This window comes from Primulina eburnea, chromosome 4 (assembly GCF_022965805.1).
Source record: "Primulina eburnea isolate SZY01 chromosome 4, ASM2296580v1, whole genome shotgun sequence".
In the NCBI taxonomy this organism is placed as follows: domain Eukaryota; kingdom Viridiplantae; phylum Streptophyta; class Magnoliopsida; order Lamiales; family Gesneriaceae; genus Primulina; species Primulina eburnea.
In genome coordinates this window covers 12,120,718-12,139,536 of record NC_133104.1, presented here as the reverse complement: position 1 = coordinate 12,139,536, position 18,819 = coordinate 12,120,718, and the positions used below count along the sequence as shown (strand labels likewise).

At 37.2% G+C, this 18,819-nt stretch overlaps 1 protein-coding gene across 1 annotated transcript; it reads left to right on the top strand.

Annotated features, from left to right (window-relative positions):
- Positions 1–4,815: 4,815 nt before the first annotated feature.
- Positions 4,816–14,352, top strand: LOC140830895 (serine carboxypeptidase-like 20). Its single transcript, XM_073194455.1, has 5 exons — positions 4,816–4,963; positions 5,030–5,151; positions 5,234–5,347; positions 5,470–5,515; positions 13,965–14,352. The coding sequence occupies exons 1-5, from the start codon at positions 4,847–4,849 to the stop codon at positions 14,046–14,048; spliced, it is 483 nt and encodes a 160-aa protein (XP_073050556.1). The 5' UTR covers positions 4,816–4,846; the 3' UTR covers positions 14,049–14,352.
- The last annotated feature ends 4,467 nt before the right edge of the window (positions 14,353–18,819 follow it).

The following is an 18,819-nucleotide window of genomic DNA, read 5'->3' as shown; positions in this document are numbered from 1 at the left end:
ATTTCCCAACGGAATCCCTAGGTATTTGATTGGCCACTTTTCTTTCTTGCAACCAATTGCAAGTGCTAAGCTGTCAACCTCATCGTCCAAACGATTGATTCCAAGCAAAAAGCTCTTTTCAAAATTGATTTTGAGTCCGGATTTAGAGCAAAATAGTTTTTTCAGTTCGACTACCGCAAGCATATGTCTATCAGATTGAACTAGGAACAGGGTATCGTCTGCGAATTGAATGTGTGAAACTTCCCTTTTGTCTCTCCCCACCACAAGTCCTCTTACGTCATTAACTCTTCTGGCCATGTCGACTAATCTTCCCAGCCCATCTATCACTAAATCAAACAGAAATGGAGACAATGGATCGCCTTGTCTAAGACCCCTTTCTCCCTTAAACTTACCCCTCGGTCTGCCATTGATGAAAACTGAGTAAGAAACGTTGCTAACACAGCCCTTCATCCACTTCCTCCACTTATCCCGAAGCCCTTTTTCTGTTGTACGAAATCAAGAAATCTCCAATCGACATTATCATAAGCTTTTTCCAAATCAATTTTCAAGACCCATCCCTTTTTCTTCTTTCTTCTGTACTCTTCCCAACTTCGTTCGCATAAGACAACAATCAATTATCTGTCTACCTTGAATGAAGGCACACTGATTTTCCGAGACAGTTTTGCTCATCACATTTTTCAATCTTTTCGTCAACACCTTAGCCAAATTTTGTACAAGCTTGTGATTAGGCTAATCGGTCTAAAATCTTTTATCTTCGTTGCTGCTTGTTTTTTGGGGATGAGACAAATGTACGTTTCGTTTGTGATTCCATTAACAATGCCATCTGAGTAAAAATCATTGAACACATTCAAAAGATCGTCTTTTATTGTATCCCAATTCGATTGATAAAACGCTAAAGTGAAGCCATCGGGCCCCGAGGCTTTAGCACCATCGCAATCCATCACCGGCCCCCTTTGATCTCCTCCTCCGTGAATGGCAGCTCCAATTGCTCGGCCTCTGAATTAATTAAAGGCGACCAATCCACCCCCTCAATTCCTGAACCGTCCCCTCAGATTTTCTGTACAAATGTTCAAAGAAACTGATTATTGCGTTTTGGATCTGATCCTCAACAGAAAGCATTGTCCCATCTTCCAATTCAACCTTTTCTATCACAGCCTTGTTCCTTCTGCTTTGCAATAACGAATGGAAGAATTTTGAATTTTGGTCCCCCTCTTTCAACCACTTAACTTGGCTTTTTGACTCTCCATTTGTTGCTTTCGAATGATCAAAGTTTCCAACTCCCAGCGAGCCTCCTTGCGCTGTTCAATTTGGCTATCTGTCCAATTTCCTTCCGATTCTTGTGCGTCTAGGCAGTTCAATTTGTTACGCAGCTCCAAATTTTTACGTGAATGTCACCGAAGACCTCCCGATTCCATGTAGCCACCTTTCTTCTAGTGTTTTTAAGCTTTTGCATGAATTTGTAGCCTTCCCATCCCGTAGTTATTTCACTATTCCACCAAGTTGCCAGAGAATCTTAAAGTTCTTATGCGTCAACCAAACGTTCTCAAATCTGAATGGGGTTGGTCCCCATTTTGGCTTCGATGTATCCAAGCTAATTGGGTAATGATCCGATGTAATTCTCGGTAGAACCGTTTGTCGGAAAGCGGGGTATAATTCCTTCCAACCCTCTGAGAATAGGTACCTGTCCAGCCTGCAACATATTGGAGTTGACCTGAAGTTCGACCAAGTGAACCTAGCATTTAAGAGAGGCGGATCTTGTAGGCCCAGCTCCTCTATCAGATTGTTGAAGCATCGCATGCTTGCTGTGCAGGAGTTGCTGTTTAGCTTTTCACTCAAGTTTCTGACAACGTTAAAATCTCCTCCTACACACCATTTATCTCCACAAATAGAATACAAACCCGCTAGTTCATCCCACAGTAAATCTCTATTCCTTGCATTACATGGACCGTAAATGGCAGAAAACCACCACAAGATCTCATCCTTCCACTGAATTTGTATCGAAACCGAGAAGTTCCCAACTAAGTTTTCTCTCACCCGGACCACTCTAGGATCCCACATCACTAGTATACCTCCCGATCTGCCTTCCGCTGGTAAACAAACCCAATCACAAATCTTGACTTCCATAAACTGGCTACAAAGCAACGATCAACAGAAATTTTCTTTGTTTCTAACACCACCGCAATATCCGGATTCTCCTTTCGAAAAATTGAACGTACCAACTCCCTCTTTCTCGTCGATCCTCCTCCCCTAATATTCCAAGAAACTATCTTCATAAACAACTTTTTGATCCCTTCGATGTCGTTCCTTTCTCATAGTTAATCCCACATTTCAATCTGCCAAGCTCTCTGATTAATTTACCTGAAGACTTACTCAATTCAATTTCTCTGTTAACATCGTTGCCCAGTTCCTTTATATTTTCTCTTGTAACATCTAGGGAATTCCTTCCATTCCCTAAGTAAGTGTATCCCTCGTTCCCAGACTTATCAACCACTGGATTTTGGCCCCCTCCTAGGAACCCACTAGACAACCCCAAGGCATTGAAAGAAGAAGGGAAAAGATAATGTAATTTGAAAGAGTGATTAAGATTCGAGGATTGGAAACAGGAAAGTACCTTACCCACTAAAGGCTTAGTGTTTTCGAGGACAGTAGCTTGTAAGGGAGGCGTGATTATGTCGTTTTCTTTGAACAACTCCTGTAAATCCCCTTCGATTGCTTCATTACAAGTCAAAGCTTCCGTGTGCGAAGATATATGGCTTTCTGAATCCGTGGAATCAAAGCCATCATCCAGAAAATCATCATCCGAATCCTCAATTTGAAAATCATCATCATCAGCCTGGTGACACTCCCATGAGTTAGTTGGTTCTTCACTATCCATCGTTTATGTCTTCTTCGTATCAATGATCTCGTTGATCTCCAGAACCTCGTCAGTAGCTTTGTTAACTCCAATGCTGCCCCCCTCTTTACTTTTGTCCGATAAAGAATGAACTGGAGATTTCCTAAATTCCTCAATTGGTTTAGGGGAAATACGTTGGAGTATTTTTTCCACCTTTCTATCCTTCAACGGAACAGCGTTCAAGCCATTGTCTGTACTGGGCGTGTGATTGCATTCCAGCAAAATCTCATTTGTAATTTTTAAACAATTAGAAGACACCCCTTTGTCCTCATTGTACCCATTTAATTTATAGTTCCCCCAGGCTGTGGCTATCCTTTGGCCGTTGATCAAAGCTTGGGCGTAAGTCTGTTTCTGATTTATCTCGTAGGCCTTAAGATCGAATGTGTCGATGGTAATTGAGAGCTCCAGATGTTCCCCATTCAGTAATATCGACAATCTGTTATTAATAAAGCCATCTTTTGTGCCTCGAACCCTTATCTTAGCTGCCCCCAACTGATTAAAAAATCTTGTATCTTCACTGATCTCTACTAAGCCCCGCACTGATCCCCTATTACTTTGAAGTTATCATGTGTCCAAAGATTCCAAGGTAACCCATAAATTTTAATCCAGCTATTGCAGCACTTGAGGGCCGATTCCACTGAGTTTATGCTTGGCCTCCACTCCTCAAAGTTTAAGACCACTCCTCCATCAAAGAATCCTCTTTTCAAGTCTCGGTAGAGCTTCAATTCCGTCGGAGAAGCAGTCCACCATACCGCTTTATTAGCTTGAAACGTCTGTAATTCAACCTTCCTCTTAACATCTTGTCCTAGTATCAGTTCCACTTGCTCCCACGAAATGTTGACCCTTTCTTTAGAAACGATAAGGGCTTCGTTCCACTTTCTCTCCTTTATCCTCATGTTGCTCTCATTCCTGACTTTGAACGAATCATCGCTGGAATTCCTAACAACTGTCTTGCGTGGCTGCTGGATGGTAGGAAAATTCCTCCTCTGAGATTGCCTTGACAAAAGATTGTGGATGATATCCGATATCCTTATCCATCCTTGAGAGTTAAACCCGCTCGGCACAATAATAAGCTTTTTTTTACCCATATTGTTGAATCGTGAAATCTCTATGAATCGGCCTCTTCTATTGGCAAATCTCTGGGCGACGATTGTCGCATTTTTGCCCCTAAAACGGTTGAAATCCCCTGTAGAATGTAGATTAAGAATGTATTTTTTAAGTACGGAGCTGAACCAGCTGGCCTCTTCTCGATCCAAATCCATCACATAGCTACATTCCTGGTTCTTTCAGTCCATCTCAGCGAATTTCCTCCATTAACCAGCTTAAGTAAGAACAACTTGTACTCAATCTTTATCTCTTGCTCTCTGCCCGACGACATAGCTATGGGATACTGTTAACAAATACGGATTTGAATCCTCCTGGGCACCCTTGGAAAAACTATGCTCGAAATGACTTGAGCGAACTTTAGAACTCGAGAAATATTTAGGGAGAGACCGAAAAAAACACGGAGAATCACGGAAAGATCTGAAAAAATCGCCGAGGCGAGAGAACTGAGAATCGGCGACCGGCGACCGGCGACCGGCACCGGATCCGACGGCCAGAGTTGAACGGAGGAGTTAAAAATCGGGTAGCATTACTGAATGTGGAAAACAGTCTGGGAAGAGGAAAGGGGGAGGGAAGAGAGCATTTTCAAAAAATTCTCTCACTATCAGTCAGCACTCAATCTACAATTAGTTTGTAAATTTTAATATATAAAAATAGTAATATTTTATAAACTTATTGAAATTTAAACAGTCTCACGAGTTCAAGCTATAATTCAAGCATTCATTTATACAAGTTTCTATTTTAATATTGTTGGAACCAGAATAGTTTATTTTTTGGCTTCAAGTCACTTTGAAGCTCGAGTACGAAAAATTGATTAGTATTCAGCTTGTTTTGGTTCAGTAGTATTATATGTACACTCTCGACCTCAAAAAACCTCTGTTATTTTTACAAAACGTGCAGGATGATGAGGTTGCAACTGCATGGCTGAACAGTGAAGCAGTTAGGAGAGCAATCCATGCTGAACCTGTAAGATTTATCATCTCTACTTACATTATTTGTTTCGCGCGGTAAAATAAACTATTCGTGCGCCAGAAATCTGTGGCAGGAAACTTTGAGCTGTGCACAGACAGACTCAAATTTTATCATGATGCTGGGAGCATGATCAAATATCATAAGAACCTCACATCCCGGGGATATCGAGCTCTCATATACAGGTAGAAATAATCACTGAATTTTGCTGTTTAACTAGTGAGTAGCAGTATCAATTTATTTAAAAGGATTTATTTTTTTGTTCAGTGGGGATCATGATATGTGTGTTCCATTCACGGGAAGTGAAGCTTGGACTCGATCCGTCGGATACAAGAAAGCTGATTCATGGAGGCCTTGGTTTGTGAATGACCAAGTTGCAGGGTATGTCTGATCTTTGTGAATTTTAAGTCGTCATTTAGCATAAAAATGTCAGTCTTTGGTTACATGATTGTCTGGATGATTTCTTGAAAGGGGCTGATTCGTTCACATTTCATTTTATGCAGATACATACAGGTTTACGAAAACAATCTCATCTTCCTCACCATAAAGGTATGTGTTGCACGATTGCTTACCTTGTGGTGTCGAGTTTTAGTATGTGATTAAGTATAATATCGTTCTCTTAGAGAGTGTATATTCAAAATTATATATAGTACCGTAATTAAAATAATCGAACTTTATTAGAGGATTAAATGTGGATTTCGACTAACACTAATAAACAAGAATAACTTTGAGCGCATAAAATACTGAAAAATCAATGAGAGAGAGTCTAAAAATACAATTCCAAATGATCTCCACTATATTTAATTATTGATACTTTTACTATTAACTCCAACTCGTTTATTAATCAAGATTACTAACTCTTCTTATTCCATTTCCCAATTCAAATAGTAGGAGTATATAGTTTACTAATTATTTTTATTATTACTATTTAAAATCTAATAGTAAACGATATGTGCAAACGATGTTCTTACCAGGATTTTGATGAGATTATACGCCTTCCGAACAATATAAACATTTAACGATATGATTCCTACAATCTTAATTTCAATCTCTTCACGTGAGTGCTAGATTTCAATTAGTTGTTGAATCATTTTATGACCAATAAATTAATAACAGGCAAACACAAATAAATGAAGAAAGAATTAATCATAGAATTCAATAATTCAAAACATAGTTTCGACAAAGCTAGTTGATCTCTAGAAAATCAAATTCGTTCATAACAAAATAGAATTCAAAACTAAACATATTTTTCTTCATCAAACTAACAAACAAGAATCTAAAAGGAGAGAGGAAGAACATATGGAAGCTGAATCACGTCTCTGTCCCTGATCTTCAATCTTGATCTCTCGCTCAGAACATCGTGTTCTCATGTGTGCACTGCGCTGAATGAATCGCCCAAAGGTTAGGGCTACGTGTTTTATATTCTTGAAAAGTCTCTGAGTCCCTTTTTTGTACGTTGCGTTGCATGGTCGCCCGGCTGTGCTTCAACTTCTGCTCTTGCGTGATGGTATGCTTCTCGACAGCACTGGTGCACTACGGAAATGCTCTAGGGATATGCTGGTTTGTGTCGAATGCGCGGCTGCATGCTCATATCGCGTGGGTGCGCCTGTGATTCTGCCTCATCCTCTTGTTCACTTCTTCAAGCTCCCATTTTCATTCCATTTTCGTCTACTTAGCCCGATATGTGTATTTTACCTATGTTCCTGCAACGACACAAAAAATCTACCAAAAGCGCATAGATCCGCTCTAAAACAATAACATAAGTACCAATTATTAACAAACCCCTTAAACTTGACCTTTTGCTGGTGTCGAGCAAAATAAAGAAGTAAATAGAACATATAACTCCTAGAAACATAAAAAAACTAAAAATAAACAAATATCATCGTGGGACGTGGAATATAGGAGTCATCTTATGCCTCAGAGATTAACCATACAAGTTTTTCAAATCATATGTATGTCACAACCACTCAACAGTTTACGTGTGTGATTTATCAATCTCATCTACACAACCCAATCTCGTGATAGATTCATGCCGCTCATTACTTTACAGATTCGTAGAATTTTCAACTTAAGTTTCAAGCCACCATTTTTTAAACAATATATACTCACGTAGATCATTTGGACTTGTTTAGGTTAAACATTTGGTTAAACGCACAGTCAAGAATTTCATACCAAAATGTAACTTGGTGTCATGAGATGTGTGTAAATTGGTTAATTCCCTTGCTTGCTGACAATGCCTTTGAAGTTTCCATAAGCTCAAATTTAACAACCGTTCTCCATTAGTATATCAGATACATGTGACTTGGTTAATATGCCCTTTAAGCTTATAACGTTAGGAAACATCTCATGGCTACAATGAAGGTTAGAGAATCAAAGATGAGATAAATAAGCAGTATACTTATGCAACACATTTCTTCATCTTTAATACTCCCCATTGATTGGATTTTCACATCATCCTCAACCTTAGTCCTTTATTTTCTCTTCATTTCTCCTCATTTCAATCTCCACACCATGCACATTTGTTCCTCTTCTTTGTTTATCATTCACATTTTTTTTTCAAATCCCTTTTTCCTTTCATTTTTTTCACAACTCCAACACTCTTCTTTTTATTTTTTTTTAATCTATTCATGGGAATTTTTGGATTTACAAGTTTTTTTTTTTAATTTAAAAGTGCTAAAAGGGTTTATTTCTCTCAACAAATAGGTAATTACTAATTAGTGTATATGCTAAAAGATTTGGTAATTGATGTGCGATTTAGAAAAAAATGTACGAATGAGGGCTATTGTGTGCCTTTGGCAAACATCGTTTGATTATCATTAAGCTCAAAAATTACCTAAATCATCCCTAAGTCAAACATTATCTGTATTTCGTCTCGAATAATGCTAAACCAAGTTCTATACTATTTCAATTCATCAATCAACTTGTACAGGCTGACCATGTGCGTTTCGAAAAATGTGACTGGCTTTTAGAATAATTTTTTGAATAACACATCTCGTTCAAATTTCAGTTAGCCTCAAAGGGCTTCATGTGATAGCATATAAGAAACTAAAACATGCCAAACAAATTCTGATGGCATAGATCACTTCTGTGCTTGTGACATATATCTCTATATCAAATTGAAAATCTCAATATCAAATAGAAATCACAAAAAGTCTCAAAACTAGGTCAACCATTCAGTATCGCAAAGCATGCAATAAACGTTCTCTGCTTATCAGGTGTATTAATGATCATGACAACAATGCATGAAGTGATGCGACTCTTAAGCGATCGGTAAACATGCATATAGAGTTACTAACTTGGTTTAAAATTCATATTTTCACATCTATTCTCATTATTGACCGACCATTCCCTTTTTGCCACATATTGACACACTAGAAAGATATGCATTGTCCTCAATATATAATAATAAAAAAGCAAGACATCTCACGACGAGCGTCAAAACTCGTCGCTCGAGCTATCTACCATCTCTTCTTCGTCGTCCACATCCATGGGTTGGGATGGTGGTTCATAGTGGGGCGGCCAGGTTAGCTGTTGTGGGAAGTCTGTATCATCTTGCCCGATGGGCGGAAATCGCTAGGCAAGCACCAAAGTGAAATCCTTCATATAATTCATGATAATGTTCGTGCTATAACGGTGCTCGTTCAACTCTTGCCTTTTATTCCTCATACCCTGCTCCAAAAGAGTAAATCAATGCCCCACAGTCATCCTTCTCGTCGCTCTCTCGCACGTCGAGTATATTCAATCCTTCCTGGTCGTGCTACCTCCGCCATTGGTTTAACCTTAGGGTCCTCAGGAACGACAGTAATGAGTGCCTTGGCCTTCATGAGTTCCTCGTCAGGTCCCTAAGTAACATCTGCGTGTTGGAAAAGATTGGTGATGAGGTTTGGAAACGGGAGGACACCAATGTGGGCTCCTGTAATTGCCGAAGGATCGAAGCTCGAATTATTTTCCCCAAAGCCACCATTTTTCTATTCACGTTGACATAGACCAGTGCAACTTTATCCCTGGTAGACCAGTGCAACTTTATCCGGTTGAGGGCATTAGTCTGGTTAAAACAAACAAGATCCAACTCTTTGAGTCATCACTGTTCTGACTCATTCTACACTCGACCCTTCTTCTGCACTTTGTGAATAATCTCCATTTAGTTGACATGCTCATCCATATACTAATTGTATTCATTGTATTCGAACCTTGGGGGATTGTAAACCAAATTATTCGTTCCTGCATTGAAAGCCACGAATCTACCACGTACCAATACTTTAAAATCTTCATGCTTGACATTTAGATTTGCATAAAAATCTCGCACCAACGAAATCACCGCCTCAGACGGTTTTTGTGCAAATTTAGTCGAAACGTTCTCAACAATCATCTCCACCAATTCATAGTTGGGGTGTGACATATCCAGACTCCTTTCTTTAACAATTGGCCTGGTTAGAAAGGTCATATATAGATTTTGTGTTTTCTCGTTCCGAAATTTTTCATTGTCGTGTGAATTCGATGAGACACCTTTATTGGATTTTTTCGGAGGCATCGATTAACGAGTGAGTGACATAGTAATGCCAAAGCAATAATAAACCACTTCTCAAAGTTTAACGACCCTACACAATTCCTTCAATTCAATCACATCTCCTTAATTACTCGATTATCTCTAAAACACCAAGCACAAAATATCTCCAAATACAATAATCTATTCACTTCAATAATAGTTCCAATAATTCACACTTGGATCTTCAATAATTCTGAATTCGATTTCAAAATTTGTATTACACATAAAAATGTTATTTCTTACTTGATTTAATTTTGGAATCGTCGGAGTTCAAAAATTTTCGTCGGAAAAATAGATTGCCTCGTGGCAGTGACGAGTCTGAATAAGTTCACTGAAAACAATGGTGTTCCTATAGATGGGGAGACATAAAAAGAGGGGCTCTTCCTTACTTGTGTTATGCCGGAGATGGAGAAGTAGCACGGCAGAGGTCGATCTAGGAGAGAATATGGAGGTGGCGGCACTTTTATTAGGTTGGGTCTTGAAGACGGAATTCGAGCAGCCCCCATATCTCTTTATATATGTGTTCGCGCACGGCCTCTCTTCTTATAGCACACTTCCATAGAGCGCGGGTGCACGTGTCTCCCTATCTGAGTGCATCATGTAAATATCTGGAAGGCACGAACGAGCTCTATCGTAGCGTCGGTGCGCATCGTTGACTGTATTACGAGCTATAAAACTGAGATACTTAAGCGCGGCCGCGCGATTTGAGGCGGCCAATAGTTTATTCAAACACGCGACTACACCGCGGGTGCGCGCCTACCTCTGATTCTTGAATACCAAGAGTTGTCGAGCATCGTGGCAGCGCTCAAATGGAGTGCGACTATGCTTGAAATTCTATCCGACTTGTCTAGATTTCGCTTTGGGCCTACAAAAATCGTCATGCACATGACTTAGTTAATTGAAGAACATGTAAATGTAGTAATGTACTAAATTAAGTTAAATGAATAAAATAAAAATATAAGCGAAAAATATTTATGGGTTACCTTTCACAAAGCGCTTTGTTTTAAGTCAGCAGTTGATTTTTCTTCTTCTCTTAATTCGGCTCAGGGAGTGGAACATTATTTAAGTTCCTCGCTCATTCCCATAATAGTGCTTCATCTGTTGGTTGTTAACCTTGAAAGTATGCCAGTCATTGCGCTGCTGTTTAATCGCACCATATGGTTGTACCACTTTCACTGTGAACGGTCCTAGCTATCTTTACTTTAACTTACCAGGAAACAATTTAAGTCGACAGTAATAGGTGTCTTGAAAGCAGTTCTATACGCCCACAATGCCTCATGCAACTTGATCACCCAATCCTTCCGGTTAGTCTTTACATTTTTCTTCAGAATTTGCTTGAATTCTCTGTTGGATATCTGTACTTGACTATTTGATTGTGGGTTATAGCCAGGTGCCACCTTATGCTTCACATTACAATTAGCCAACAATGAGTCAAAAATCTTTTTGCGAAAGTGCGCGTCACTCAATTTGGCTCTTGGCGTCCCAAACCTGGTGAACGCGTTTTTGTACAAAAACTTCATGACATCACGAGTATCGTTAGTACTGATGGCAATTGATTCCACCCATTTCGAAACATAATCAACAAGAAAAATATAAGATTGGTCAAAAGAAAATGAGAATAGCCATATGAAGTGAATACCCCAAACATTAAACAGTTACATCTCCAAAATATCTTTCAGTGGTAATTCATGACTCCTAAAAATATTTCCTACCCTTTGGCATCTATCACATGATTTCACCAAAGTATGACTATTTTTAAACACATTAGTCAATAGAAACAAGATGTAACACCTTGAAAGCTGTTCTAGATGCTCCAAAATGCCCCACCATACAAGGCAGAGGGGCATTGCTCAATAATATATCTGGCTTCTTCTTCACCCACACATCTCCTAATCACTTGATCAACACATCTCTTGTAAACATAAGTGTCATCCCATAGATAAAATTTTGCATCATGGAAGAAATTCTTGTATTGATTCGAATCCGTAGGCAAACCACCACAAGACAAAAAGTTAGCAATGTCTGCGAACCATGTGAGTTTAGAAGTTACCTCGAAAAGCTGTTTATCTGGAAAAGTTTCCTTGATGATTGTTTCTTCATTCTTGTGCTCTGACTCCAATCGAGACAAATGGTCAGCCACTAGATTTTCACTCTTTTTTTTTATCCTTGAAAAGCCAAATACCAAGAAGTCATGGTGATCAATTGCTTTGTCCTCCTTAACAAGTACATTTTCCATTATCACACGTGGATACTGAGAATCCTCCGTAGTGGGCCATTTGTCAATGGACACCGCAATAGCCTCAAAATTTGTCAGGCTTTCTTTATTCATTGCTACAATCTGGGTGGTCATTGCAGAAACTCGCGCAGTGAGTTATGTGATAGGATCCACCACATAAACTCCAGCCGACTTATTTGTTGTAGATCTCTCTAAGAACCATTGGTAGTTGTTGATCGTAAGTTTCTCTAGCATCTCGTAGTCTTCATCCGGAGTTTAGATAAAGATAGTTTCTCCAGTAGCCGCATCGACAAATGTCATAGTCTGTGCGTTCAGCCCATTATATAATAATTCAATATGGACCACATTTTTCAAAGTTATTGTTTGGACAACTTCTAAGCAGGTCCTTAAAGTATTCTCATGCCTGGTCGAAATTAGTCTGTCTGAATGTACTGATCTCAATCTTCAATTGGGCAGACTTGACAAGAGGAAAATACTTCTATGTGAAATTTTGTTGTCATAACTTTCCATGTAGTTATGCACGCTAGTGGTATTGATTATAGCCCAACTCCTTGCCTGATCCATAAGAGAAAATGCAAACAAACTCAATCTAACAGTATTATCATGAACACCATTAATTTTCGACGTGTCCATGATTTTTATCTTCGGTGCCTGCTCCCTGAAATGGTTCTACTGAACCATGTTAATCAGTGATGACTTCAACTCGAAATTATTGGTGTTGATAGATCCACGAGTTATGCTGAAATAGTGTGCATTAATAACATGCTTAAATTCATCTCTGATGGGTATTGCAACAGGAGGTGGATTATTGTTTTTTATGTTTTCTGCCATCTGCTTGAGCTTTTCTCTTCATGCTTTGCTTAATGCTTTAACTGTCTTTTCGGATTTAGGATCAACAAGCAACGAGTTGAAGCTTTGTGTTTTTCGGATAAACCGCAAAACAAAGGGAAAACAACAAATCAATAAACAATACAAATAAATCTAAATTAAAATCAAGACTAATTACTAAAAAAAATTGATGTATAATTAAATAAAACACTCTCTGATAACGACGCCAAAAACTCGTTGCACGATTGCTTACTTTAAGTAAACGGTGTCAAGTTTCGTATGTAATTAAGTACCATATCGTAACGGATATCATTCTCACGAAGAATGTATATTCAAAATTATATCAAATAGCGTAATTACAATAGTTGAACTTTATTTAGACTATTAAATGAAGATTTCAAGTTTCAACTAACACTAATAAACAAGAATAACTTTGATCGCACAAAATACTGAAAAATCAATAGAGAGAGTAGATAAACGATTTCACCTGGTCTCCACTATATTTAATTATTATATATATATTTACTATTAACATCAAATAATTTATTGACAAAAAACACTAACTCTTCTTGAACACCCAACGATGTGTCAAATTAGTTCATAACAAAATAGATTTCAACAATAAACATGTTTTTCATCATCAAACTAACAAACAAGAATCTAGAAGGATAGAGGAAGAATAGATGGTAGCCGAATCACATCTCCATCCCCGATATTCGATCTTGCTCTCTCGCGCATAATATCATGTTTTCGTATGTGCACGACGCTGAATGAATCACCCAAAGTTTAGAGCTACGTGTTCTATATTCGACAAAAGTCCGTGAGTCCCTGTTTTGTACGTCGTGTCGTGCGGTCGAGCTCTTTGGATGCGCGGTTGCGCTTCAACTTCTGCTCTCGCATGCTGGTGTGCTTCTCGGCAGCGTGGGTGCATTACGAGAAAGCGGGCCTGCGTGCATTGCTCTGTCTAGCGTTATGCTGGTTTGTCTCGAACGCGTGGCTGCATGCTTATATCTCGCTGGTGCGCCTGTGCTTCTGCCTCATCTTCTTGTTGACTTCTTCAAGCTCCAACTTTCATTCCATTCCACGTCCGCTTAGCCCCGATATGTGTATTTTACTTATTCCTGCAGCGACAGTAAAACAGCAAAAAACACATAGATCGAGCTAGACCATAGACCATTACCCATTTACGAAATCGAATTTCATTAACTGATAAAGATTTGTCACCTGGTTGTCATATATCATAAACTGTTAAATATGTATCCAATTTTCAAAAACTTGGTAATCGAACGCCAAACCATTTGTCTTAGCTATATTAAGAGTGGCGACAAGATTCCAACAACATGAAAATAATAATTGGGATTGACGACGTTTGTGTGTGAATTATGCAGGGAGCTGGACATACTGTACCAGAATACAAACCACGTGAAGCATTGGCGTTCTACTCACGCTGGTTGGCAGATAAAAAAATATGAAAATAGAATTTGGAAAGTCCAGAAAACGATATATTTTTTCAATATATAAATTTCGATATGATGTCCGTGAATCGTGCTCATCGCTGAGGTAACAAATTATGCATCCACTAGTTAAGTGCTACTTCATCGGAGAACACAAAAGTGATTACGTTGCATTGCAACATATCAATTATATATATAGTTTGATCATGGAAGCACAGACGAAGTCTTGTGGAACAGAGGATTGCTATTTATAACTTCAAGTAAGGTCTGCCTATTATGAAACAAAATATTGTTATTGATGAAGAATTCTGTGTACTGATAATTTAAAAACTAATTTCTTTTAAAAAAAGCCTTTATAGGTGGTTGAGTAATTGATAGCTTAAATTTTAGTTGAATCGTATGCAAAGTTTGTGTAGTGTACATGTATTAATAATAATGAATGTTTATATTATCGAGATATTTCAGCTATTATGTAGGGGTATCAAAATCAGACACGACCCACTAACCCGAGACGGTCCAACACGAAAAAAAGTAGGTTTGGGGTTTTCGGGTTCGGATCAGATCAAGTTAGACCCGATAGCTGATCCGAAAAAAATGATCGGGTTGAGTTGAGTACTCGAAAATTTCAATTTTTTCTAAAAATATAATTAATAAATATTGTTTATATTTTTATATATTGTATGTTTGAAAATTTTTTTATTGTATATTTATGTCGTACATTTTCATAATTTAATATTTATTTTGAACATTTTTATTTTTTAAACAATTGTTTATTTGATTTAAGAAATATATTTTATTTTTCTACAATTAGATTTTCAAATTTAAATCATATATACGAGAAAGATTTTATTATTATGTGTTTAAATTAAAATATTATTAATTTTTTTGGAATTTTATTTTATTTTCTTTGAATCTTTTTTAAAAGAAAATAAGCGTGATCATGAAAAAAATTAGTTATTATGTGGTCTATCTTGACTTGTTTCACATATGTAGAATCAATCTTTACTTGTTTCAGAATTAAGTATCGCCACTAAAAGTTAACTATGCACGGTTTCGAAGGGATGTATGAATTATGATGCACTTTTAAGTCCCTTAGCATTAATTTAGAGGCTATCATCATAGAGGTAGTATCCCAACCCTTGGTCTAAAGGATATATATAAGAGATACCTGTGTGTTTTCCACACGGGCCCACGTATTGCTTTACATATATAGAAGAAAAAATTGTTGAAACGACCCCACTCCCAAGATATTTAAATTAAATAAATAACATACGCGAAAGCGTTACAATTTAAAGGAAAGAATACTATTTACACCATAAACATTTCAAACTTTTAACCATAATCATTTACAAAACCATCATCAACATATTTTCAAAAATCACCCCACATTTTTTCACATGATTCAAGTTACCAAATACATGATATTTTAAACTTTCAGTGTTCACCAAAATAATGGTTATATAACAAAAGTTCAAAAGTCTTCTCCTTCAACTTGCTATATGACTTCTCCCTCCTCAGACAATCCACTTCAATCCTTTTTATCATCTGCATCACATGACATTAACTGGAATGAGATAAAACTCAGTAAGCAGATAAAGCTGTACATAACAAATACATATACATGGCTTGGCTTGAAACATGACTATGACAATGAAAATCGAACAATACCATCTTCAATGAACAGTACATAATCAAGGAAATATAAATGGTATATCATGGCATGAATTAAACGAAAGGAAATGATAGTCCTGTGACCTGTGGATAGTATCTCTTTGATATATAAATATATCAAAACTATGAGAGATACTCATAATCATGAGATTGGCCAATTACATGCATGAATTACTATCATTCATTGGCTTTAATCATAGGAAACTTCATTGGGACATTTTAACAAATAATTGGTAAGCAACAATATAGTACTAGCTCCTTATCAATGAATTCAATGATATTATTGGCACAATGAACAAATAACAATATATACATCAGTAATCTAACAATGGAAGGAGCTAGACATCAATAAACATGGCTTATATACATATATATATCATGTGAGCATTAGAAGGAAAAGCTTTTACTTACAACCCACAAGCACTATGATGTCTATGATAATCTTGAATGCTTCCTACAACAATAAACACAATAATAAACAACAATCATCAACATTAATCCAAGAAATCAACAATTCAACTTAACCCTTCATCACTTCAAACCCTTCCAATTCCAAGAATATAGAAGTCTTACCTTGAAACTTGGAAACTTAGTGAATGAAGCTAAGAAATTTACTAAAATCCTGGAGAGAAAATTTGAGAGAAAGAAGCTTAGAACCGATGGAGAGGAAAGGAAAAGGAGAGAAGTGTGGAGAAGTATCTAGAAATGGGTATATAAGCCTTCCAATCCATAAAAAACGTGTTTTGTTTTGTTTTTTACACAGGCTGCCCGTTCTGCCCACCCGGCGCATATGCCCGAGTTCTGGTGCATATGCGCGCCACATTCTGCTGAAAAACTCATTTTTAGCTTCTGAATTTGCAAAAGTGGTCAACATGAAAGTTGTCGCTCTATGTGTGTTCTTGCATCTCCAATTGGCCTCATGTCATTTGAAGGTTTGAGTAAAGATTTGTGCTCATTCTCCCAACATGTGTCAGTATAGGAACAACGATACACACGACACACTTTGGGCCACTTTTGGCTCGTCTTCCCTAATGATTTGAACATAACTCAAGACATGAAAGTTATAGACTTATATCTTATCTTTCTAATGGAAGTGGTCTCATATCAATTGGATCAATATACAAAACATTATACTAAAAACCACAACTAATGCCACATTTTAATACAGTTTCTGCACTTCCATTTCCTATTTGACTCAAAATCAACTTTTTATTCTACCTATTCATTTTCTTAATCATCACCAACTACGAACATAATGCCAAAAAAATAACCATAAACAATGACCATATTTTAACCATTCCAATAAACATAACTATTACACATAATCTCAATCATCAAACCATATAAAATATCCTTACCATAATAAACCATGAATATCCAATAATCATATTTCCTAAACACCCAACCAAAAATAATATCATAAACAATAAAATGCTAAAAGGTTGGGATAATACAATCTTCTCTCCTTATAAAAATTTCGTCCCCGAAATTTGCTTATCGTCAAATAAATTCGGATAACGATGTTTCATCTCCTTTTCCTGTTTCCATGTGGCCTCTTCAATAACATGATTCCTCCAAAGAACTTTGACAAGGCCAATTTCTTTCTTCCACAACACTTTAACTTTGCGATCAAGAATTTGAACCGGCATTTCCTCGTAGCTTAGGTTAGGCAAAAGATCCAATGAGTCGTACGGAAGGACATGAGATCGATTACAAAGGTACTTACGTAGCATAGAAACATGAAATACGTTGTGAACTCGATCCAAGTCCGATGGCAATGCAAGACGATAGGCTCGGTCTCCAATCTTATCAAGAATCTCAAACGGTCCAATGTATCGAGGACTTAACTTACCTTTCTTGCCAAAATGCATGTAGTGCCCAAATTTAATACACGTATAACCCATGCATTCATTTAAGTATTAAATCATTTAAATTAATTTTAAATGGGTTTTGGCGATGCATGATTTATTTAAATGCATTATTTTAAATTATTTATGTTTATGTGATGCACGTTAAAATGTCTTTCGAGTTTCATGTTTCAGGCGATCATTCGAGGCGGGATTGAGGAAAAGACCCGGTGACGATTTTTGGCAAGTTTAGATATGGTATTTTATTTTAAGTTAAGTTTGGGGGCATTTTAATTAATTTAATGAGTTTTAGCATTTTTGTGCCTAAATATTTAATTAGTAATTTTAAGACTTGTAAACTTTCAAAATCTAATTTGGTGTGTTATATTTTAGTTAAAGAGTTTTATTTAAAAGATTAAGTGTGAGTTAATGTTTTGATTAGTAGACTATTATTTTTTTTTAATTAAGCAAAAGTTAGTCTTTTAATTAATTGAAACACACGCCTCACACACACACACACACACTTTTACACACACCTAAAAATCGTGTATTACACACACAACACAAACACATTTGTATTTTCAGATTTTTTTTAAGAAAGAACTAGGGTTCTTAGTCCTTAGAGCAGCTGCCCCTCTCCCCTCATAATTTCCAGCAAGATTTTCGTGTGTTTCCTCAAGAATTTTAGCGCCACAATCGCCCCGGATCAACCTCGCTCTTATCTCCGCTTCGGTGACGTCGTTTCGGTAACGTTATCATCAAAAAGGCACGTATATTCTGTTCTTGCTGTGTCGATCAAGTCATATTATGCGTTGCGTTGATTTTTATGCGTAAAAGTTATGTATCATGATAGTAGTTTGAGCGGATCATGAATCGGATCAATTTCGAAGGAAAATTTTTAGATCTAAAACTCGTTTTTTACTGTTCATGTCAAAACTGTGATTTTTCTGTTCATATTTTGGGAAAACTTTCAACGGCAAAAACGTGTAACTTTTCGATACCTTCGATTTGATATATGATTCGAAATTTTTGGACAAATATTGAGTGAGTTATGGCATTTTTCGTGGGACTGCTCAAACTGCGTTTCAGAAAAGTTATGATTTTGATAATTCTTGAAGTTTCAGTGTTGCAGGCTTCGTTGGAAACTGACGGGCAATCGTTGCTGCGTATAAGCATGCTAGTTTTGAGGTTTGGTGTATTTTTAAGATTTTGATGCAAGTTGTTAGGCGTTTGAATGAGTTTAAAGTTGTAGGAAAGGGATTGAGGTTAAT